Consider the following 24130-nt stretch of genomic DNA (forward strand, 5'->3'; position numbering starts at 1 on the left):
TTGAACACCTCTTTTAAATCAGCCTACAACCCCCTCCGTTTTGTTCCTCCAGTATCTCCACATAATCCAAGTCCCTCATATTGTACAGCAAATTTTTGCTACAAATAATACTGTCCCTCCTTCAGCACATCCAATGCTAAAACTCTCATTCACGCTTTTGTTAACAATAGACAGTCCAAAGATGTGTGGATTAGGTTGATTGGCCATGCTAAATTGTCCCTTATATTCTTGGATGCATAGGTTAGAGGGATTCATGGGGCAAATAGATCTGGGTACGGGGATCAGGCCTGGGTGGAATTGTTGTTGATGCAGACTCGATGGACCGAATGGCCTCCTTCTGCACTGTAGGGATTCTATGATCATGATTCTATGATATCCCATCTTGGACTCAACTGTTGCATTGCTCTTTGGACCAGCCTCCCACCTTGCAACCTCCATAAAATGTTAATCCAAAGTGTTGTAGCACATATACTAACTTGCATCAAATTCTATTCATTCATTCGCACTGACTGCAAACTACAGTGGCTTCCGGTTTGGCACTCTTAAATTTTAAAATTCTTATCCTTACTTTCAAATCATTGTGCAGCCTCATCCTATCCCATCTAATGTGACACCTTCCAGCCCCAGAATCCTTTGAGAAATCTACTGTCCTCCAATTCTGGCCATTGCTCATCCTCGATGTTCATCACTCTACACACACCCACAGTTCTGGATTTCCCTCTTTAAACCTCTTCAACCCACGATGTTCCCCTTTAAGATGTTCCTTAAAACCAACCACTCTGATCAAGCTTTTGATCACCTTAATAACTCCACGTGTGGTTCAGTGTCAATGTTTGTTCGATTACACTCCATGTAAGTGAAAATTGCTTACGTTCTAGTAACTTAACTGTCTCCAACTGTCCAAAAGCTGTGGCAAGCTAGCACAGAATGGTTGAAGTAGTTACCGAAATTAAAACTGTTCTAGCCCCAATCTGGCATATTAGAAAATTAGGTGACAGACCTAAAAAATAAAGAGCTTGCAGTTAACAACTTCAGGATATCCCAAGTTGCTGTAATCAGTAGTCACTTCTGTAATACAAAAAACAACGAACAGGACAACACAGGAATAGGCCCTTTGGCCCTCCAAGCCTGCACCAATCACGTTGTCCTATCTAAACCAACTGCTTACATCCCTCTATTCCCCATTTGTCCATGTGTCTATCCAGATAAGTCTTAAATGTGGCTAACGTAACTGCCTCAACCATCTCACTTGGCAGTGCATTCCAGGCCCACACCACCCTCTGTGTAAAAAACTTCCCTCACACATTTCAATTGAACGTTTCTCCTCTTATTTTGAGCTTGTGTCCCCTTGTAATTGTTATTTCTGTCCTGGGAAAAAGTCTCCAACTAGTTCACCCTATCTATATTCCTCATCGTTTTATAAACTTTTATCACAATGTTGAGAAAGGTGTCTACCAATTTGCACAGAGCAAGAAGCAAGGTCTCACAAACAGCAGTGAAATTAATTATCAGAACATCTGTTTCAGTGATGTTAGCCGAAGAATAAATATTAGCTAGGAAAAGAACTTCCCTGCTCTTCCCAGAGTAATGCCACAAGGTGGTTTACATCTCACTTCTGTACCTCCAACAGGACCTGCACCAAAGTGTTAGCCTCGATTATGTGCTCAGGTCTCTGGAGTGAGGCTTGTATCAACAGAGGTCCATCACTGAACCAAAACGGGTCAGAAAATAAAAGCACAAAATGCTTGAATATACAGGATGAGAGTCACCAGTCGGTCCTCCAATTCTCCTGGACCAATCTTTTGTTTTCCACCAAATTAACTGTGGCTAAAGCAAGCTTTAGATATTAAATACTATATTAAGCTTAGTAACTGTTTCGACTCATAATAAGAAAGTTTAAAATTTACTACCTGAAACTGCTGCAGTTGCTAAAAGAAATGTCATAATTAAACCATCATGTGAAAAGTCAGCAACAACATGGCATAAAATATTCCATGTCATCTGTATGTTCCATGATTGCTTTATGACTCGATGTTGTGCAACAGATGCTTATTGGTCAAATCTGAACACTTTAATTGTAAGATTTAAATCAGCGGGTGCTTTCTATACTTTACCAGTGTTTTGTTTCTGTATGGGTCTGTGTAATTGATTTGTTCATCAGTGCAGTCGATTTCTCCTCGTTGGCCTGGATTCATCACAACCTGAACCTGGTCATGATAATGGTGCTGACAGCTCAGGAGTTCAGCTTTACCAGGATATAGTGCTATACCTGTGAAATGGATCGAGATACATTCAGCAAACTGCTCCTTCCAGAAGCATTCACATTTTATAGTTTTTTAAAATCCTTTTACAAATTCCCTTTCTTTCTCCGCCCATTCTGCTACCCTGCTTGCACATAAGTTTCCACGAATGTCCATCTGATCCAATCACCAGAGAGGCATACAAAACATCCCAGGGTCACATCAACTTTGAGGTTTTCCTTCTTTCAGAGAGAAGCACTGGCTCTTGACTTGGAACATCTCTCCAGAAACCAGGCAACAAGTTGGCACTCGACAAGACAAGACACGAGTTATAATGTTATGTTATCCATAATATTACGGATATTCCGAATCCTATGTGTATTCCAGCTCCCAGCCCATAAGCTGATTGGCCCCACTCAAACAAAAGATAAATAGCTTGGAAAAGTAGAAAGGGATGTAATATTTATTTTACCAAACTTATTGTGACATATATAACATGAGAAACAGATGCAGGACATGTGGCCAGTTCTACCATTCAATAAGAGGGTAACTGCTCTTTTACTGAACTACACTTTTGGTCTCTCAACATGTGAAATAAGGTTTTAACTTAAACCAGATATTAATGACAAATAACAAAGATGCAGTACTCAAAGATTTCATGCAATTCACAAGAAAAGTAAAATCCATAACCAGCACTTTTAGTAGATTCGGTGGAGCCATGAGGGGAAGGCAGTGTGGGAAAGGTGTTGGAGGAGAAATATTTTGAAGATCCACAGGGGATAGTGCAGAATATTTTTTAGCAAGTGAGACAGGCGATAAAGTGAAAATCCCCTTTGGAATATGATCAAGGCAGATACACAGTGTTGTACTGAAGGACTGCAGCATTGCCTGAAGTGCTGCTTTTCCAGTGGGGTGCTAAACAAGATTCTGGGTGCCTGCCTAGATGGAAGTAGATGATCCCAGGGAATTTTGAGGCGTAGGGAGTTCTCTCCCTGCTCTGACCCACATGATACTTCAACCAACATCCCTAAGACAGATGACACAGTCGCTCATTAAATTTGATAATTGTGAGACATTGCTGCTCTCTGGCACTACATTACAACACATCTTAAATAATTCACTGACAGCACAAGGAGACAAAAAGCACTATCATATAATATATATAATAAAATACAAATATATACATGTGTTGTAATATGCGTTGAAGGGACAACAGCATGACTTCACTGAAAGGGAAAGATCATGGGATCTAGTCTCAGTTTCACTTTAGCCGATGAACAGAACATAACTCACACAGATCTGCAGCTAATGTCTTCAAGTTTTGAATCCACATATGAATGTTCTTCTGTGCCTGGTCTGAATAAATGAGCCCACAGTGTATTTTCCAAATCCCTTAGATTTATAGAATCCCTACAGTGCAGAAGGTGGTCATTCAGCCCACCAATACTCCACCGACTCTCCAAAAGGGTATTTTACTGCAGCATACTGACTGCACAGAAAAGCCTGGAGGACATGGTGAGATAGTAGTGCTCAAGTAAAGAGCTGGTAGGCAGTGGGATCTCTTGTGGTGTCAGTTCCAAGAGGCCCAATATGTGGTGCATCGAGAGGTCCAACATGGGATTAGCTCAGTCAGGAGAGATGAATGACCAGGGTGTGGATCAGACTGCTGGTGAATGAGGGAGAGTCAGACAAAAAAAAATCAAACCATCATAAGAATCAGGCCAGAGAAGGTTGCAATTCGAGGTAAAGGATTTCTAATATAGGCTACATTGGAAGATCAGTTCAGAATCAGATTAATCTTTTATATTCCTCAACTAGAGTTCATGCTATTTCGACAACAGCCTACAGCATCCATATCCCACTTTGTCAGCAGATACGGAGAAAAGGGTACATACTGTGATTTTTCAAACACAGAGCTAGCAGACAGAATGGACACAAGGATGAAGAAATCCATTCAGGTCAACAAAGCCCAGAGCTCCAAAATACAAGCTCAATTGTTAATGAATCCACTAGAACACCCCAACCTAACAAAGCATGTGTAAGGTATGCCCTTCTGTATACACCAAGGGAATGCCTTGTTTTCTAGCAATTCTGCAAAGTATGTGGCAGAAAGAGCCAATGATGGTGGCAATGCACTACAGCAAAGGCTTATACAACTAGAAAGAGCCATAAACACTAATCCAAACAGACCGTACACAACAGGTACCTTTAAACAGTAAGAATGATCATCAGGTATTTTTTCAGAAACATACATACGAGGTCAGTGATACAGCAGAAAATGATGGCCATATGCATGACAAAACAAACTGCAGTGAACACGTGCTTCACACTGTCAATCTCACAGAAAACAAAGTCTCACCGCCTGAAACATTTGCCAAGATTAAAATGATCTGTTCCAAGAATGTTGGTAACTACTCATTATTGGCCAAGATTGACACAGGAGCAAGTGCCAATATATTTCCCTTGCAAAGTCTAAAAGACATATATCCACAGACACAGAAGGCCGTGGTGAAATCTACTACTGCACAGCTTTCAGTATACAATAGTTCACTAACGCCATGTGCAGGGATCATAGTCCAGGAACGCAAGTGTAATCAATCCTGCCGGGTGTCACAGATACTTTATTGTGGGGACTAAAGGCAGGTCTACAAGCATGTTGTGAGCAATACTGCCAAACCATCGAATCAGTTGGACAGCATGTGGCAGATCAACTTCAGAAACTACTCCTATTGCCTCAGTCCATAACATAACATTGAAGTGATGTGGCGATGCTGGTGTTGGACTGGGGTAGGCACAATAAGAAGTCTCACAAGACCAAATTAAAGTTCAACAGGTTTATTTGGAATCTTTCGGAGGCTCACCTGATGAAGGAGCAGTGCTCCGAAAGCTCTTGGTTCCAAATAAACCTGTTGAACTTTAACCTGGTGTTGCGAGAGTTCTTACTGTAACATTGAAGTCTCCAGAATGTTTCAAGAAAATTGACAGTTTCAAGGAAGCTGCAGCTTTAAGCTTGCAAGAGAATGCAATAGCATCAATTGATCTGGTACGTTTCGCACAATGCAAATGCCAGCAACTGCAAAATAATAGAGGTGAAAAATTCTACACTACAGAAACCATGGAAAACCTTCACTGAAAAATGGCCTAGTTCAATTCAGCATGTCCACAAACATGTAAGACCATTTTGGCGTTACCAGGATGAATTATGCATTCCCTGGGCAGTCATGTTTAAAAGTAGGCAGGTCATCATGCTGGAGAATATTTGCAATCCAACATTCTTCAACAATTTCCTCACTCACATATGGGCATAGATCAGATGAAAAGATTTACAATTTGTTGGCCGGGTATGAGAAGTGACTTTGAAGTTATCATCAAGATGTGCGAGGCATGACAAGAAAAGATGCCAAGTCATCAAAAAGAACCACTCATTCCATATGAAATTCCTACCCATCCTTGGTCCAAAACTGGATCTGACCTCATGTCCATGGCACTGACTTCATCATCAAATTACTTTACTAAGTACCCCATTATTTCGCAATTGCCCAGTACATGAAGCACAACTGTCACACACACTCTAACTGTTATTTGCAATGTGCCTAGAGAGATCATTAGAGATAACAGTGCAATTTATTGGTACACCATTTCAGGCTATGTGTGAGAAGTGGAATGTCAATCACACTACTACTTCTCCTCCTTACCCTAGATCTAACTGCCTAGCTGAACAAATTATTCACAAGGTGAAGTCTCCAAATCTCAAATGTAGACAGACCAAGCAAGATCTACACGTTGCAATGTTACATCTGGAGAGTGATATTTTTAAGTGCACATCATTAGCACTACTGCCTCACAGCACCAGGGATCTGGGTTTAATTCTGGCCTCAAGTTACTGTCCATGTGGAGTTTGCACAATTCTCCCTGTGTCTGCGTGGGTTTCCTCTGGGCACACAGTCCAAAGATGTACGGGTTAGGTTGATTGGCCATGCTAAATTGCCCCTTAGTGTCAGGGGGATTGGCAGGGTAAATGTGTAGGGTTACAGGAATAGGGCCTGGGTGGGATTGTGGATGATGCAGACTCGATGGGCCGAATGGCCTCCTTCTGCACTGTAGGGATTCTATGAATTCCATCACTGGCACAGCAAATGTTTAGCAAACCAGTGCACATCAATTTACCTACCCCTACCCTTTCTACTCACTCAGAAACTAGAGAGCATATTTTAAAACAGAAGAAACGATGAGCAGCATTCACAAAATAAATACAGGCGCTGAATTGCCAGGTTAACAGTCGGGACAAGTTCACATTGCCAAGGTGACGAGGATTATTTAGAAATCAAAGTCCTATGAAGTCGTTACACACAAAGGCGCAATGGTGATGAATAACTGAGGACAGATCAGATCCATTCCAGCTTCTCAATCATCAAATTGAGACAAGATCCCAGGTGCAACAAGAACAACACCCAAGAATGACAACCCCAGGGATCCTTATGAACAATTAAAGCAGCCTCCAGACAAGATAGGCATTATAAGACCTGGGTGTAGCATTAATTTACCTCTATGCTTTAAGAGATTCATAGATGAATCTGTTCTATACACTTACGTTATGGTAACTAAACGTGAATATGTATTGTGTATTAATTATGCTTCTTTGGAAGGGGTGTAAGTATCATTCAAAAGGAAAGGAGGATGTTGTAAACTGCAGGGACAGCAGCATGCCATCCCTAAAGTATGTCACGTGATTCAGTCAGCCTGTAAGCAGAACACAGCACAGCTCTGATGTCTTCAAGCTTTCTATCCGTGTACATATGTTCTCATGTGCCTAGTCTGAATAAACAAACCTACAAGGTGATTACCCAATCCACCCTGTGTGATTAGTACCTTTTATATCATTAGAAAAACAAACAGTTTGGTTGTTTTTCTACATTAGAGTTTCAAACAGCAGAGTTCAAAGGTTTGTCGTGCAGTGCTACATCCTGCCTCTGGGTGTCATGGGTTGTACTTAATAAATTACTGTGCAGTTCAGTGAGCAATGGTCTGATTAATTAACTAGCTGTTTTCTATACACACAGGCCTCTTGCCACCAGTGAGAGGCTGTTGGGTTTACTCAATGGGCTCAACCTTTTGCCTGTGAAGAGACAATGATACAAACCAATGGTATTTTGGGAGGGCAGATCTTAGGTTAGTATGTTTGCTGACAAATTAATGGGAATTTAGCACAACTCCAACAGGGAGGCCTACAATGAGTAATTACTTGAGTACAACTTGCATAAATTGGGAGTTAAACAGAAGGATAAGAATGTGCTAGAGGACTGGAACATAGTGAGGGGTGAGATTAACACAGGATAGAAAACAGCCAACAACATTTTCAGTGAGTTTAAATTTTTGGAGGGTGGAAAATGGGAGGCCGACCAGAAGAATATTTAAATAATTGGACCTGGAAATGACAACATGATAGAAAAGGGACTTTATGACGGAGGTTATAAGGTCATAAGCTCAGCTTTGGTCCAATAGGATGGCAGGTTGTAAATCTGATTCCAGAATTACACTGGAGGACAAACACAGCGGTTTTTGTTATGCCAATGGGCTGGATACCAGACAAGTGCCCGGCTGAAAAGACAAAATTAAAATAACACATTTCTTTTAAGATTAAAAGACAGAAAGGCCTAAAGTTCTCAATATTAATCAGAAAGCAGAATTTGTAACAAATATTTTCTTCTGGGGTGCCCATAAGGAATGCACCATTAATTTCACACCCCTTTTACCAAATAAATATTAATTCCCTCCACCATCTACTCTCAGTGGCAGCAATGAGTACCATTTACACGATGCACTGCAGTAATGCGCCAAGCCTCCTTTGCAGCTTTTTATAAACCTGTGATCTCTAGAAAGACAAGGGTAACAAATGCATGGGAACACCATCACCTGCAAGTGCCCCTTCAAGTCACCCATCATCCTGACTTGAAACTATATTGTCATTATTTCCTCGTCGCCAGGCCAAAGTCCTGGAACTCCTTCTGCAGCAGCACCGCTGGCGCACCCACCCTGCAGCAGCACCGCCGGCGCACCCACCCTGCAGCAGCACCGCTGGCGCACCCACCCTGCAGCAGCACCGCTGGCGCACCCACCCTGCAGCAGCACCGCCGGCGCACCCACCCTGCAGCAGCACCGCTGGCGCACCCACCCTGCAGCAGCACCGCCGGCGCACCCACCCTGCAGCAGCACCGCCGGCGCACCCACCCTGCAGCAGCACCGCTGGCGCACCCACCCTGCAGCAGCACCGCCGGCGCACCCACCCTGCAGCAGCTCAAGAAGGTGCACCAGCTTGCCAAAGGCAATTAGGGATTGGCAATGAATGGCAGACTTGCCAGCAATGCCCACATCACATGGGCTAAATATTACAGTGGGAAGGGAATGCCAATGGTTCCAATGGAGGTATTAAAATACAGCCCCATGAATGAATAAAAGCCAAGCAAGATTCTGTTCACTACACGTAGCAAAATCAGAAATATTTATTCTTTTAAGTTCACATTATTTTGCTATGTGTATTTTGCAGAGGAATCCATCCCAGCTTCCTTTACCACTCCTAAGTCCTGAACTGCCACCAAATTCACTCTACTTACTGTTATCCAAAACATAAAATAACTTAAAGCCTGAGATATTGGCCAATGTACTGTCAGCAAGGAAACTCTGTAATGAAACTAATAGCATTGTTAGTAATTCCAAATCTGCGAAGCACTGCTAATTCAAATCATTTTAATTATACTGTGAATCGACTGAAACAAACCTAATTAAATACACTCATCAGATTGCTTTCAGCTCCAGTTATTAGGACAATCAATAGCATGCAATGACAATATCGTACTTGAAATGCTAGCTATTACCTTAAGTCAAAGAAAGTGCTGGAAATACTAACCAGGTCAGACCGAATGTGTGCAGAGAGAACAGTACCCACAATATTTTGCTTTTGTATTATTGTTTAACTCACTGCCACTTCTCTTCCAGGAATGTTCTTGTTGAATCAGTTCTGATTATGCAATCTTCCGTACCAGTATTTCTGACATGTCTTCCCTTTCCTTCAGTCAAAGAATTCTTTCCCTCCCCCACTATAGCGAACAGGGCTCTCAATCACTGTCCATCCCACTTCCCGCACTCCCCATCTCATCCCTTCCTCTTCCTCCCAGAACAACAATAGACGTTCCCTTGTCCTCATTTTCCATTGCACCATTCTCCATATTCAACAGATTATCCTCCTCCATTTCCTTCACTACAACTTGATGCCACTACCAAACACATCGTCCTCTCCCCTTCACGTTTCCTCAACAATCCCCTGATCCACTCCTCAATCACTGCCCAGCATCCTCTCCCCTTCCCACACATTCTTTCCAAGCAAGTGCAGGACATACAACAACTATCCTTTTACCTCCTGTCTCCTCACCGCCCAAGACTCCTAACAAACTCCTTCCTAATGAAGCTGTGATTTTGGTGTTCTTCTTCCACTTTGGTGCATCGTATTCACTGCTCACCACGCCGACTACTCTACACCAGGGAGATGAAACGTAGAGTGACTCCGAGTTTCCAGTTAGCTGTCATTTTAATTCTCTCCCTTGCTCTTACACTAACTTCTCTATCCTCAGCCTATTGCAGTGTCCAATGAAGCCTACTGCAAGCTCAAGGAACAGCATCTTGACTTTCAGTTAGGCACTTTACAGCAATCTGGACTTGCTGAGTTCAACAATATCAGACTGTAACCCACACCCATTTTTGTTTCCAGTACTATTTTGTTGTTGCAGATTTCAGTTTTACTCATTTTTCTTTTGCTTCTGCTCTCAGAAGGAAGTTGTTTATCATTCTGCCATTCACACCTCCTCCAGACACCCCTTTTGTTTCTTTACTTGCCCCATTATCACATCCTTTAGCCTTATACCACCAACTCTTTGTCGTTTAGTCTCAGCCTTCTTCTATGCTATTGCAAACCTTCCTTTATTTTTAAGCACCCCCTCCCTTTGCTTGCTTGAAACCAACTGCAATTCTAGTAGAATCGCAGATTTATAGACTCAGAGAATGGTTACAGCACAGGAGGCCATTCATGTGGCCGTCTACAGAAGCAATTTACCTACCATCTCCCTGTTACTTCCCCTGTTGCACCTCATATTTTTCCTTTAGCTCGGGATCCAATTCCCTTTTGAATGTGTGGATTGAACCTGCCTCCATCACATTCACAGACAGTGCATTCCAGTCCTGGAGAAAGGTCACTGAGCTGAAATGTTAACTCCACTTCTCTCTCCCCAGATGCCGCCCGACCTACAGAGTATTTCCAGCATTTTGTTCTTTTAAATTACTTTGTGTCAGCAAAGAGAAAAAAACTGTTTTCTCACCAGGAGCATCATATTTCAGAACTTCCTGGAAGGACACGGACATAACAGGATGTTTGAGCTTCTCCCTGAAGTCGGTGATGGTCTGGTAGGCCAGAAACACTGCTACAGACATCAGGAGCAGATAGATAAAGATAAGAATCACAGCAAAAGTGTTCTTCAGACATGCTTTTCCAAAGACAGAAGGAAGACTTGAGGAGCCAAGTTCATCATCTGGAACAAGGAAAAAAATAGTAATTTAAATACAAATTCTTTCCCTATTTTAAGGCTTTGCAGCAAACTCTATGTTGTTCAGGGTTAACAGTGGCACAATAAAGTAACAAAATTTTTCATATCTCAGTGGCTACTGTTTTCAGAAATGCTTTGGTTCAGATCTTGCAGTTGGTAATGAGGTAAAGGTGCTCACCACTCATCACTAAGGTCTAAATTAGATTAGGGGCAGATGATTCCAGAAAGAATGTGCAGGCTGCGCAGAGTACAGAAAAAAATCCCTCCAACCCTCACACGCTTCCCATTCCCTATGTCCCATCCATATCAACCCCACGGCCCCATACTTAGTTCCCCTGTACCCATTCATCATAGACCTATACCCCCATCCACTATACTTTGCCCTTACTCCCTCCATGTCAATTCAGTTAGTAGCCTTGGACAGTTCCTTGACAGCTTTTACACTTCCTGGATAGTTTTGACAGGTTTAATAGCTGGACTATTCTACTGAGTTTGTGTGTAAACAGTACATAATCATGTTCATGTTTAAAGATCCCAAAGGCTGCCTTATATCTTCCAAAGGGAGCCTTTGGAACATAGCAAAACAATACCATACCCCTTCAGATGCCCTGGGACCTGATCCAAAGGGATATCTTGGCTATCCAAACAGATCCATCAAGTTCAGATCTCCTCTTACCAGTTCTAATCCACACACCAGGTTCTTCGAAAATCCAGTTTCAGTGGAGGTAGCTAGTGATTTAAAGGTCAGCTATATTCACATGCACAACCCCGATCCAATTTCAATCATATCCCTGTGAAGTTGGGAAATATCACATTCGGGGACCGGCATTAGAAAGTTTGGTCAGTTCAGGGATTTTTGCCACCATGTCCTTTATCATCTGAAGTCCATTGGGATTTTACTTGCCCTTATGGAAGTAGTCACGGATTGAACACTAGAGGGGTAGACAGGTCATAGTTTAGTATAGCCTAGATGGATCTGGCTGTGCTCCTGATGCGTAAACATTTAACATTCTCCGATGTAAAGGGGCAGTTGCAGGAACGGTAAGAGGAGAATGTCAGGAGTGGTGGCAATGTTGGGGACAAGGAGATTTTAAAAAATTCTTTCATGGGATGGGAGATTTCATTCTCTAGGATCAGGAGCAATTCAATGTGCAGCTTAAGAGAGGAAATAAAAGAGGTTTAGTGCAGAAAGATTTTGGACAACAGCAGACAACAAAAACTTTGAAGGAGAGATGGTTGACAAAAAGTCAGATGATCAAAAGGAAAAAAAAGTCATAAGAGAAAGAGAATGTCAGGTGGGATAACAAGCTGATAATAAATTACGTTTTTCCAACACGCATATTTTTTTTGCAACTGTCTTCCATGGATACTTTCTGATAATTTAATTCAACTGCTGGGGTCTTGTTTTTAGTTGGATAAGTAAATGTTTTCATGTTGCAGGAACAAAGTACAAGGTGACACATTCTGCTAAACTATAATATTGAGCACTGAACCTAAATGTTTATCTGAAGGATACAAAAGAAGACAAAATAAGAATAAAGACAGCATTGGAGCCCACTTTAAAAAAAACATCTATTTACTAAATTGTTAGTCATGCTGTATTTCAGAGCTGGGTATTGACTAATATTACTGTTGTGATAAAGATGTTCTTGTAGAATAATAGAATCCCGACAGTGAAGAAAGAGGCCATTCGGCCCATTAAGTTTGCGCTATTGACAAGGTACCTATGGAAATGAATGACAGTGTTCAACAGCTAAAGGCAAACCAGTCAAGGTTTATTGCTTGAATAAAAGACCATCATTTTTAAGATAACTCTCCAGACAAGTTAACCAAATTTTAATTGAAATATGCAATTCTTATTTGAATTGTTGGCAGTTGAGGGAGAAGTTGCATGACAAGCCAAGCTGTACGTGTGTTTTAAGCACATAATTTTTAGTAAAACAGGGCTAACCATTTAGCAAAAGTGAAAGATCTTGTCAACTCTCTCTCTCTCCACCCGACTAAAAGCTTGATGGACCCTTTCTACTAATTTGGGCTTTACTCCATTCTGCAGTAGATTCAAGCCTGATAACAATCCCACCCAGGCCCTACTCCCGTAACCCCACGTCTTTACGCCGCTAATCCCCCTGATACTAAGGGGCAATTTAGCATTGCCAATCAACCGAACCCACACATCTTTGAACTGTGGGAGGAAACTGGAGCACCCGGAGGAAACCAGCGCAGACACGGGGAGAAAGTGCAAACTCCACACAGACAATGACCCAAGGCCGGAATTGAACCCAGGTCCCTGGCGCTGAGAGAGGCAGCAGCGCTAAACACCTCAGCCCTGGAAGCAAAACCACTGGATTCTAGCTGCAGCCAGTGAAGCCCAAGCTACAAAATGTGAATTTTTAAAATTTTTACCAGCTCCAATTTGCCCAAATCCATCTTCTGTGGATATTAGAGTGTATTTTATTATTTTACTTCAATCACTTTGAGCAGAAATTAACTTCCTTCTTCATTAAATTCAAGCAAACCTGACTGGTTCATTATGAACATAGCATATAAACAAAAACAAAAAATGCAGGAAGTCTCAGCAGGTTAGAGAGCATCTTTGGAGAGACAATAGAGCCAATGTCTTCAGTCAGGTTCACCCTTCATCACAGCTCTGACAGAGAGTCATTTAGACTTGAAACACGGATGCTATCAGACCTGCTGAGATTTTTCAGCACTTTCTGTTTTTGTTTCAGATTCCAGCATCTGCAGCGTTTTGCTTTCATCACAGCATATAAAAAGTTAGGTTCATACTCACTTGGCAAGGATAAGGTTATCCAAAGCAGTCGCATCAATGTAAACCAGATAACATTCCCACATCTAGCCACTACTGCAGAGAATTGGAACTAGAAAATGCCAACGATCAACATCCCAGGGAAAAAGTAACGACAGAACGGTGGAAAGAATGCTCAATTTACCCAAACAATTTTACAGATCACTTCCTTTAACCAACAAGAGACAATGCAACAATTATACTGGGTACACTGTGGAGTTTCCGTGAGTCTGAGAGCATTGTGGATAGCACATTTAGGAAGGTAGTCACACCACAGCTGAAGAGACTTGAGGAAGGAAGGGAATGGGTGAATATCAGGCAGTCCAAGAGATATAGGCAGGTAGTTCAGGAGTCCCCTGGGGCCTCGCTTGCAAATCGATACTCCATTTTGGAGGCTGATTAGGACACTGGTTCCACCAGGGAGTGCAGACAGAGCCAAGCCTCTGGCACATAAGAAGCTTGTCTATACAGAAGGGATGGGTAGAGAGGCAGGGCAATAGCAATGGAGGATTCTACAGTCAGGGGTATAGTCAGGTTACAAAAGCAGGGAAGTCATATAGGAGTCGTACAAGCTTTGATGAGGCCAAAGCTAGAGTACTGTGTACAGTTCTGATTGCTACATTATAGGAAGGATAGGCACAATCGGACTCCAGGATGGCGTGTTGCCTCCCTGATGCTGGGGTCTGGGATGTCACTGAACAACTACAGGGCACTTTGAAGGGGGAGGGTGATAAGGCAGAGGTCATGGTACATGTTGGCACCAAAGATATAGATAGCAAGAGGGATCAGGGCTTGCATCAAGAATTCTGGGAGTTAGGCAGTATACTAAAAAGCAAGACCTCTAGGTTGTAATCTCGGGATTATTCCCAGTGCCACGTGCCGGCGAACACAGAAATAGGAGGACAGTGCAAGTGAATGTGTGGCTTAAGAGTTGGTGCAGGAGGGAGGGTTTTAGATTCCTGGATTGCTGGGACCATTTCTGGAGAAGGTGGGACCTATACAAATGGGACAGTCCACATCCGTACCAGAACAGGATTAACATCCTTGTGGGATGTTTTGCTAATGCTGTTGGGAGGAGTTTAAGGTAGTTTTGCAGGGGAAGAGGACACAGAATGTTAGCAGAATAAGGAATTATACAGCAAAACAAGTTAGAGGGAGTGCAGCTGTATTAGGTTTCAAGGCAGTAAGGCCAGGCTGGATGGCCTCTAATGCCAGGAGTATTGCAGGTAAAACGGATGAGTTGAGGGCAACGATTGACATGTGGAAATGTGATATATAGCCATCATAGAGATATGGTTGAAGGGAGGAAGCATTGGCAACTCACCATTCCGGGATAGAATCTTCAGGTGAGACAAGGGAGGAGGTAAAAGAGGAAGAGGCATTGCATTATTAGTTAAGGAGATAGTTACTGCAATAAGGAGAGATGATATCTTGGAGAGGGCATCAAATGAAGCTTTGTGGGTAGAGCTTAGGAAGAAAAAAGGGACAGCCACATTGCTAAGTGTTTATTATAGGCACCCAGATAGTCAGAGGTATATTGAGGAGCAAATATGTGTTCAGCTTGTGGAGTGTGTAAGACCAATAACAAGAAGGTTACTATATTAGGTGATTTCAACTTTCCCAACATTAACTGGGGTATACATAACGTTAAGGGCTTGGGTGGAGTAGATTTCTTGAAATGTGTGCAGGAGAACTTTTCAAATCAATATGTGGAGCGTCCAACAAGGGAGGGAGCTGTACTAGACCTGATTGTGGGGAATGAAGCCAGGTAGGTGGTTGAAGTGGTAGTGGGGAGCATTTCAGTGATAGCGATCACAACATGGTACATTTTAAACTTGTAATGGACAAGGAAATAGACAAGCTGTAAAAAAAAGATTTGGATTGGGAACAGATTTTAGTTAAATATCACAGGATCTGGCCAAGGTAGACTAGGAACAACTATTAATGGGAAAATCTATAGAACAGCAGTGGGGGGCATTCAAAAAGGAAGTTGGCAGGGTGCAAACCCAGCATGTTCCCTCTCGGTGATAGGTAGGAAAACAAGGCCAGAGAACCATGGATGACCAGAGATATTCAGGATACAATGAGTGGGAAAAGACTTTTAAAAAGTACAGGGGAGCAAATCAGTGGAGGGTTTATTGAGGTATAGAAAGTGGAGGGTAGAACTTAAGAAAGCAATTAGGAATACAAAGAGGGGCTAATAAAAGTAGGGAAAATCCCAAGATATTCTATAAGTACATCAATGGGAAGAGGATAACCAGGGAAAGAGTAGGGCCCATTAGGGACAAAAGGAGCAATCTGTGGGTGGAGCCAGTGAAGATTGGTAAAGTGTTGAATGAATACTTCACATCAATCTTCACCCAAGAGAATTAGGGTGATGGTGTGGAATTCAGGGAGGGACCGTGAGGGTCTTGAGCAAATTGACATAGGGAAGGACAAGGTATTTGAGGTGTTGACAGCCTCAGAAGTGAATAAATATCCAGGTCCAGATAAACTGTGCCTTAGGCTGTTGTGGGAGACAAGGGAGGGGATTGCAAGGGCTCTGACCCAAATTTTCAATTCCTCTCTGGTCACAGGAGAGGTACCAGATGACTAGAGAACAGCTAATGTTAAACGCTATTTAAGAAGCATTGTAGAGATAAACCAGGGAACTACAAACCAGTGAGTTTCACATCAGTGTTAAAGAAACTATTAAGAGAAACTTCTGAAGGAGACCATCTACCTCCACTTGGAGAGGCAAAGCTTGATCAGGGATAGTCAGCATGGCTTTGTCAGAGGGAAGTCATGCCTAACAAGTGTGACTAAATTTTTTGAGGAGGTGACCAGGTATGTAGACATGGGTAGTGCAGTCAATGTAGTTTATATGGATTTCAGCAAAGCTTTTGACAAGGGCCCACATGGGAAACTTGTAAGGAAGGAAAATTGATAAAGCGGATTCAAAATTGGCTCAGTTGTAGAAGAGAGGGTGATGACAGAAGGCTGCTTTAGGGACTGGAAACCAGTGTCAAGTGGCATACCACAAGGATCTGTGTTGGGCCCCCTATTATTTGTCATTTATATTAATGACATTGCTGACTATGTGGGGGGTAGGATTAGTAAGTATGCAGATGACACAAAGATTGGACAGGTGGTTAACAGAGAGGCATAGTATCTTGGGCTACAAGATATAGACAGAATAGTCAATTGGGTAGATATGTGGCAGATGGAATTTAACACAGGAAAGTGTGAGGTGATACACTTTGGAAGGACTAATTTGACAAGAAAGTTCAATGAATGGTATAACATTGAGATCTGTGGACAAACACACCAAGGTCCCTTTGTTCTACAGATCTTCCTAAAGTGGAAAGGCATGTTAATAGGGTGGTGAAAAAGGTATATGGGGCACTTGCCTTTATCAATTGAGGCATAGGTTACAAAAGCAGGGAAGTCACATGAGAGTTGTACAAGCTTTGGTGAGGCCACAGCGAGAGTACTGTGTATGGTTCTGATTGCTACATTATAGGAAGGATGTGATTGCACTGGAGGGGGTGCAGAGGAGATTCACCAGGATGCTGCCTGGAAGGGAAGTTATGAATGAGGTTGGATAAACTTGGGTTGTTTTCACTGCAGTAGAGAAGATTGAGGGGTGACATAATTGAGGTGTACAAGATTATGAGAGACATGGACAGAGTGGATAAGGAGCAGCTTATTCCTCTCAGTTGCAGGGTCAGTCACGAGGGGACATAGGATTAAGATGAGGAGCAGGAGGTTTGGGGGGGACGTGAGGAAAAACCTTTTTACTGAGATGGTCTGGAGTATGTTGCCTGGGAGGGTGGTACAGGCAGGTTGCCTCACATCCTTTAAAAAGTATTTGAATGAGCACTTGGCACGTCACTGTTTGGGGGTTGACATCAGGGCTATGGGCTGGCAGATGGGATTGGGTGGGAGTTCAGGTGTTTCTAATGTGTCGGTGCGGACTCGATGAGCTGAAAGGGCCTCTTCTGCTCTGTATGATTCTATGATTCCAAATTAAAACAAGTACAATAGTAGTTTAAAAGCCAATTCATTCGCAACCACACAACTATGGAATGATAGAGAGATCAGGGGCTGGATAATACAGCAAGGGTGGACTCCCGGTACCCCAGCATAAATTTCAGGGGTCAATCCATCTCTGTTTGACTTACTCGTCCAGCTTTCATTTTTCAGGTGATGACTCCTTCATTAGAACGAGATGGGACTTCTATCCGTCTGCAGGAAGAAGTCCTGCCTTGTACAGCTGGAGGCCAGCAGCGGTGCGCCACACCAAGATCAGTGGCCAATGTCGGTATTACAGCAGCCCCAGGAGGAAAAGGAATCATGGATGCCCCAAACCCGGGTATGTCTGCAATCTTGCCAGGGCCAGGTTGTCAGGCCCTAATAAGGAGGTGGGGATGGGGAGGGGTATGTTGGATGAGGCAGGATGGGCATAGGGATGCAAAACTGTTTGGGCGTTGACATTAGATCGGCACAGGAAACCAAAGAAGGAGGCACCCCTCCACTTCCTCACTCCCCCAACCCCCCAAATCTGCCAGGCTACACTTTAGGCGCAGGCCTCTCCCGCTGTCACTTATTAAAGCAGAGTGACAGCAGGATCAGGCCCTTAGTTGAGTATTTCCCCAAGGGCTTCAATTGTGTCATGGACTTGATACTACCCCTGCCTCCCACAAAGTCATGCGTGTGGGCCAGCAGTGGGCATCCTATCAATGCCACAGGTAAAACCCAGCCCCAGGTGATTGTATGCAGGGTGGAATGGAATAATGAGAACTCTTTCGCAATGCTTACCTTGTATCACTGTTCCATTTACATTGTCTTGAACAGCACTAGTCTCATCTCCAAGTTCGGAGTTGTAAGTTCTTTCCTCTGTTCCAACATCAGCGAGCTGCAGAGAGAAGCAACATGTTATAAAACAGAATTTTCAAAAACTGGTCAGGAGTGATTGGGCCACCCAGTGTCCAGGGCATTGTGAAGGTCTGGATACTTTAAAAGCACATCAAAGGTTTAAAGATGATACTAATTAAAATCAGCGAGTGTTAAATCAGGATATTGGAATTAATTGTTCTGCACAGTGATTGAGTAAGAATATATCCAGTTCACAATACAGGGAGTCTGGCACAATCTGTCCCCTCAAAAGAATTTTGCAAAGCTTATTATGCATGTCAGTAAAAAGTGGAAAGAGAAATAGCAGCTCATACAATGGGTTTGTAGGTAGGAGGGGGCTTGTGAAATTGCCCAGAAAGCCTTTCAACCACTCTCCTTCCCACAGTTTTATGGTGGGGTCGATGAAGCCAAAGCCTGTGACCCATCTGAGGCCTTTAAATGCATAATTAATGGCCACTTTTCAGGCTGGTAGGAGGAACTCAGCAGCAGGGTGGGGTGGCAGGGTGGCGTTGGAGGGAAGCCCAGAAGGTCGCCCTGTTGAGGTCTGAAACTTGCAGTTGCTTGTCCCCACCCCAAACTTATCCATCAAGATCCCCACCCCTTCAGGCCTCACCTCCCCTCTCCACCATAAGAACCCAGCCTTCCTGGATTCAGGATTTAGAACCTGGGGGCCACTTGTGGTCCCAGTCCCGGCCACTGCGCTATTGCTGGGGTGACTGATTGGCTGGCTGCTCTGTGAGGCAGGACTTTGTCCTGAGTGAGGGGTGGAAATCCCAACTCCAATTAACTCGACGCTCACTGCTGCATTAAATGGCTGTGGGGCAGCCAGTATTGGCCAGAATGCATTTCTCACTGAATCTTCAGGTGGCAGAGTGGGAAGAACCACCATCTCAAAAATCTTACCCCAAATCTATTTGAAATTGGCAACAGCAAAGGGGTAGAACCCAATTACAACACAGTTTACATTCTGTCTTTTCTCTTCAGTTGCTGACAGGCCTACTATGTATTTCTATTAATATTTCAGCCGAGGTCAAACTCAAGGTTTGTTTATTTCTGTGTTCAAAGCCCCTTTTCACACAATCAAGCACCCATATTCTTTTTTAAACACCTCATCAACTTAGCTGTCTTCCTCTTCTTGAGTTGACTGCTCGAAGACAGGTTCAACATACAGAACTACGACCTCCACCTTGGGTCCCAAATCCACCCCAGCCAGAATGATGCCAATCTGATCTATACTGGTTGTCCAATCACTGACCCTGACAACCAGTGCCCCCGCTGCCAAGTTGCTGTGGTAACATCCACTTTTAACATGCATGTTGTAGCCAGAAGCTAGGGTAGAGGCTCCAATCTCTCTCCATCACATGGCTGACCAGGAATCTATCCCACTCCTACCACTAGGAGTATTTACAAGTTGATATCAACCTCTCTGGCCATCCTGTGAACACATTTTCCTTGGCCATCGACTTCCGGCGTGTCCTGAGCTTCTGACTCAGAGGCAGGGACACAACACCCCATATCGCAAGACTTCCCAAATTCGTCTGCTACCTTTTAAATATGCAGAAAAGAAATCAGAGCACAAATTGGCCAGCTGTGTCCTTGAACCTGCTCCACTATTCAAGAAGATCGCAGCTGTAACTCCATTTTCCTGCCTGCCCCCATAACCTTTAACTCCCTTGAGGATCAAAAATCAATGTGGCACAAGGCCAAAAGCAAAAGAAGATTATAAAGAAAGGGTACACAAAGGCACTGTTGCTGCAGTGGTTGAAGTGACCTGGTCACTCACTCAGAAGCCACACACCGAGGGCTTGTGGCAGATATGCTGTCAAGACAGACAGGGAAACTAAGCAATCAGTATTATTGTGGGTATATACTATTGCTTGGTGGTTTAATAAAGGCATACCACATTGGTCAGTATGGTGGCGCAGTGGTTAGCACTGCTGCCTCACAGCACCAGGGACCTAGGTTCAATTCCGGCCTCGGGTGATTGTCTGTGTGGGTTTCCTCTCACAGTCCAAAGGTGTGCGGGTTAGGTTGATTGACCATGCTAAATTGCCCCTTAGTATCAGGAGGGATTAGGACTGTAAATATGCAGGGTAAGGGGGAGGGAACCTGGGTGCTTTTGTTGTTGGTGCAGGCTTAATGGCCTCCTTCTGCACTGTGATTCTTTGATTAAGGGAACAAAATCCAAGTTGTGGAGTTCTTTTGATGCCCGGAGTAAAGGCTAGAACTTATAGGCACAGGATCTTACACTTTGATTCGAATTCAATCCAAAATAAATATATTTAAAATCTGTAACTCAGTTACACTCAGTTGAGGCTCCAGCCCTGTTGTCTGACCAAGAGATGAAACAAATACCAATTACTTCTGCAACCAATTTGATCTTTACAGTTGCTAAGTAATATGAATCATTTAACTGTGAGCATCCTGAAAAAGCGGTAGTTACTTGTGATTCAAATTAAAGCCTTTAAATCCATTTTTTTTCCCTTTTCCATGACCTTTAAATTAGTAATTCTCTGGAAAATGAAATCTATTCAAGTCCCTGCCTGAGAATGGCCAAACCTCAGTTCACTGCTGCACCCTCTTTAGCTCAAACAGGCCACTGTGCAAAATGTTAAGCAGTGACCATGTATTTATTAATAAGCAAAGCCAGGGGTTGTAAAACTGCAAGACACTTCATTTAGTCTGCTATCTTCATCTCCTAGTCTGTGAGTGCACAGTTGACACTGGAGAAAATGCATCAATCTCTTGGCAGGAACGCAGTTCTTGCAGCACAGATGATCCAAGAGATGTGTATTAGACTCACCTATTTTCTTCACCCTTTGCACGACTTCCAACTATTTCTCTACAATTGCCTGGGTAACAGCACACGCAACTCTAAATCTGCAAGCCTCATGGGTATCGGAAAGGATCAGATACATTTGCCTCAAGAAGGGATGTCCATCTTCCAATGTTTCCTGATGCCAAATACTACTCTCTGAGATAAACATAGTAAGCAACATGTTCTGAGGCAGACTGTCCATCAGTTGTCCTGCTTAATTTCCTGAGATCAATTAGTCCAAATGAAGGAAATTCTGCAGTTTATAATAAATTTCCAGTTCTAAATCATAAATATTGATATTTTATTCTTTGAAGTTATGGACAGTTTGAGTGTGCTATATTTTATGCTTTATAAATTGTCACCAGTATCCTTCCAGCTGCATAAGACAGGGGACATGCAGCAAATCAAATCCTTTGGGATGGGGGCTGAAATTATCCAGTCTCTCTCATCCATCTACTGCTGCCAGCAAGAATGCTCAGCCAAATCTCCATTCACTGCAGCAGGACTGGAGAATCCCACCTGCAGGTCAGAGAATTCCAGCCGCAGCTCTTCAAACGGTGTTGGGTCACTGTGAGGAGTTTGAACGTTTTCCCTGCATCTGCATGGGTTTCCTCCCACATTCCAAAGACATGTGGGTTAGGTTGATTGGCCATCCTAAATTGACCCTAGTTTTGGGGGGGGATAAGCAGACTAAATACATGGGGATAAGATGGGATTGCTGTTGTTGCAGACTCGATGGGCTGAATGGCCTCCTTCTGTACTATAGGGATTCTATGATTCTACTTCTGCAGATGGATCTAAAGGCCATGCCATGGGGAAGATTCTGCCACTAGTGCAGCATATGAAGTAATTCATACAAGGGAGATGATTTTATATAGCTTGACAGAGAAGAATCAATTTTAGTTTAAGTGTCCGTTTATATAAATAGTGTGGTAAAGGGAGCAATGAACTTAGATCAGATTACTTGTGTTGAAGTGCATTTCATGATCCTGGTACACTCCAAAGCACATCACTGCTAAAGAAGTAGTTCTGAAGGGCAACCACTGTTGTAATGTCAGGAAACACTACAACCAATTTAAACATTCATCAATTCAGGTGAACAAACTGTGAAAAAGCAATGTGTTTTGTTTAGTTTATTTATTAGCATCACATGTAAGTTGACATTAACATTGCAATTAAGTTACTGTGAAAATCCCCTTGTGCTTGATGCCAGGTTCAAACACTGAATTGAGGCTTCAGCGTATAATTAAATGGGCATCCACATACACTTCTGGCATTACAAAATAATAACTAATATTTTTCACACTTAAAGGATAATTTTAGGTAAAGAGCTTGGAAATGAAAAGTTCGCATGAATACAAAAAAAGATTTTTTAGCATCGGAAACACCCAGAACTGGAATCAAGTTTGTTGCAGGGTGTTAACAAAGCTGACTTCCTTTACAAATGAGTGCAAGTGAACCAGTCATAACATGCAATTGCTGAATTATCCATCTAGAACTCAACCCATAAATTTCTGAAATCATCATCCTAAATCTGGCTTGAACACAATTTACATATTTCTGTTCACTGAATTTCCTATTTATTTTTTTAAAAAATTTTGGGAAGGGGCACGGAGGGTCTGTTTAAAGGAAACAGCCAGAGAGGGAATACAAGTCTATTGTGCCAATCTTACTGTATATAATGATTCAGAATTTTCTGTAAGGGCATTCAAATATGTACTTAAAATACAGTCTCTAATTCACAATAATTTTCCCCAATTATTCTTTCTGAACAGGTGCAGAACATTTTGCACGGGGAAAGGGAAGTTGTGGTCTACATTCGAACCATGATATGGACAGGAAAAGAGTTGAGGTCCTGCAGACACTGTTTCAGGAGCTGGGAAGGAGGTTAAATGTCAGGACCTCACAGAGAGTGAGCATCGGAGCTGTAAAAAGAGTCAGGTTCATGCAGGAGGAAAGCCTTCAGATTCCTATGCGCTAGTGCCAATATGGGGGCAGGAAGGGCCTCTACAAGATGGATGAGTTACATATGAACAGGACAGCTGGGGGCACAGTAGTTAGCACTGCTGCCTCATAGTGCCAGGAACACGGGTTCAATTCTCCACTTGGGCCACTGTCTGTGTGGAGTTTGCATGTTCTCCCCGTGTCTGCATGGGTTTCCTCCGAGTGCTCTAGTTTCCTCCCATAGTCCTTAAGATGTGCTGGTTAGGTGCATTGGCTATGCTAACTTCTCTCAGTGTGCCCGAACAGGTGATGAGGAGATTTTCACAATAACTTCATTGCAGTGTTCATATAAGCCAAATTATGACACTTATGACACTAATAAACGTTAAACCTAAACTTTTTCACCAAATGGTTAACAAGTGCCAGGGAAAAGATTGAACCTAATTTGTCAGGGAGTGGAGCACCAGGAGAGGAGATAAGAGGCATAAAGGACTGGAAAGGACAGATAGCAGAATATAGAGTAGTTTTGTGGGTCAACCCACAGCACATTGACTGCAGCAATTCAAGAAGGTAACTCACCACCAACTTCTCAAGGGCAACTAGGGATGGACAATAAATGTTGGCCAGCCAACAACGCCAATGTCCCATGAATGAATAAAAATAAAGTTAAGAAATAGGAGAGATCAGGCAGAGGAGGAATGTGAAGCAGATTAAGATGGTTTTAAGGTGCTTACACATGTAGGCCCAGAGCTGAATAAATATGGTTACTTGTGTCTGAACTGCAGACACAAGTAAGATTATTATACAGTGGCAAAAACAAAACTGACTCAAACAA

General features: G+C 42.9%; 1 protein-coding gene across 3 annotated transcripts in view; it reads right to left on the bottom strand.

Annotated features, from left to right (window-relative positions):
- Positions 1 to 24130, bottom strand: part of pacc1 (proton activated chloride channel 1) — a 35781-nt gene that overhangs the window by 10862 nt on the left and 789 nt on the right. Inside the window, exons 1-4 of one of the 3 annotated variants that reach the window (XM_080200496.1) lie at positions 18438 to 18534; positions 13623 to 13710; positions 10607 to 10816; positions 2115 to 2269 (exon numbers count right to left, since the gene is read on the bottom strand). In XM_080200496.1, coding sequence (XP_080056622.1) covers positions 2115 to 2269; positions 10607 to 10816; positions 13623 to 13656 — 399 coding nt within the window. In that variant the 5' untranslated portion in view covers positions 13657 to 13710; positions 18438 to 18534. Of the gene's footprint in view, positions 1 to 2114; positions 2270 to 10606; positions 10817 to 13622; positions 14468 to 18437; positions 18535 to 24130 lie in introns of those variants that run through there. The other 2 variants (XM_080200494.1, XM_080200495.1) reach the window with 2 other exon arrangements.

This window comes from Carcharhinus amblyrhynchos, chromosome 12 (genome assembly GCF_965287045.1).
Source record: "Carcharhinus amblyrhynchos chromosome 12, sCarAmb.v2.hapA, whole genome shotgun sequence".
In the NCBI taxonomy this organism is placed as follows: domain Eukaryota; kingdom Metazoa; phylum Chordata; class Chondrichthyes; order Carcharhiniformes; family Carcharhinidae; genus Carcharhinus; species Carcharhinus amblyrhynchos.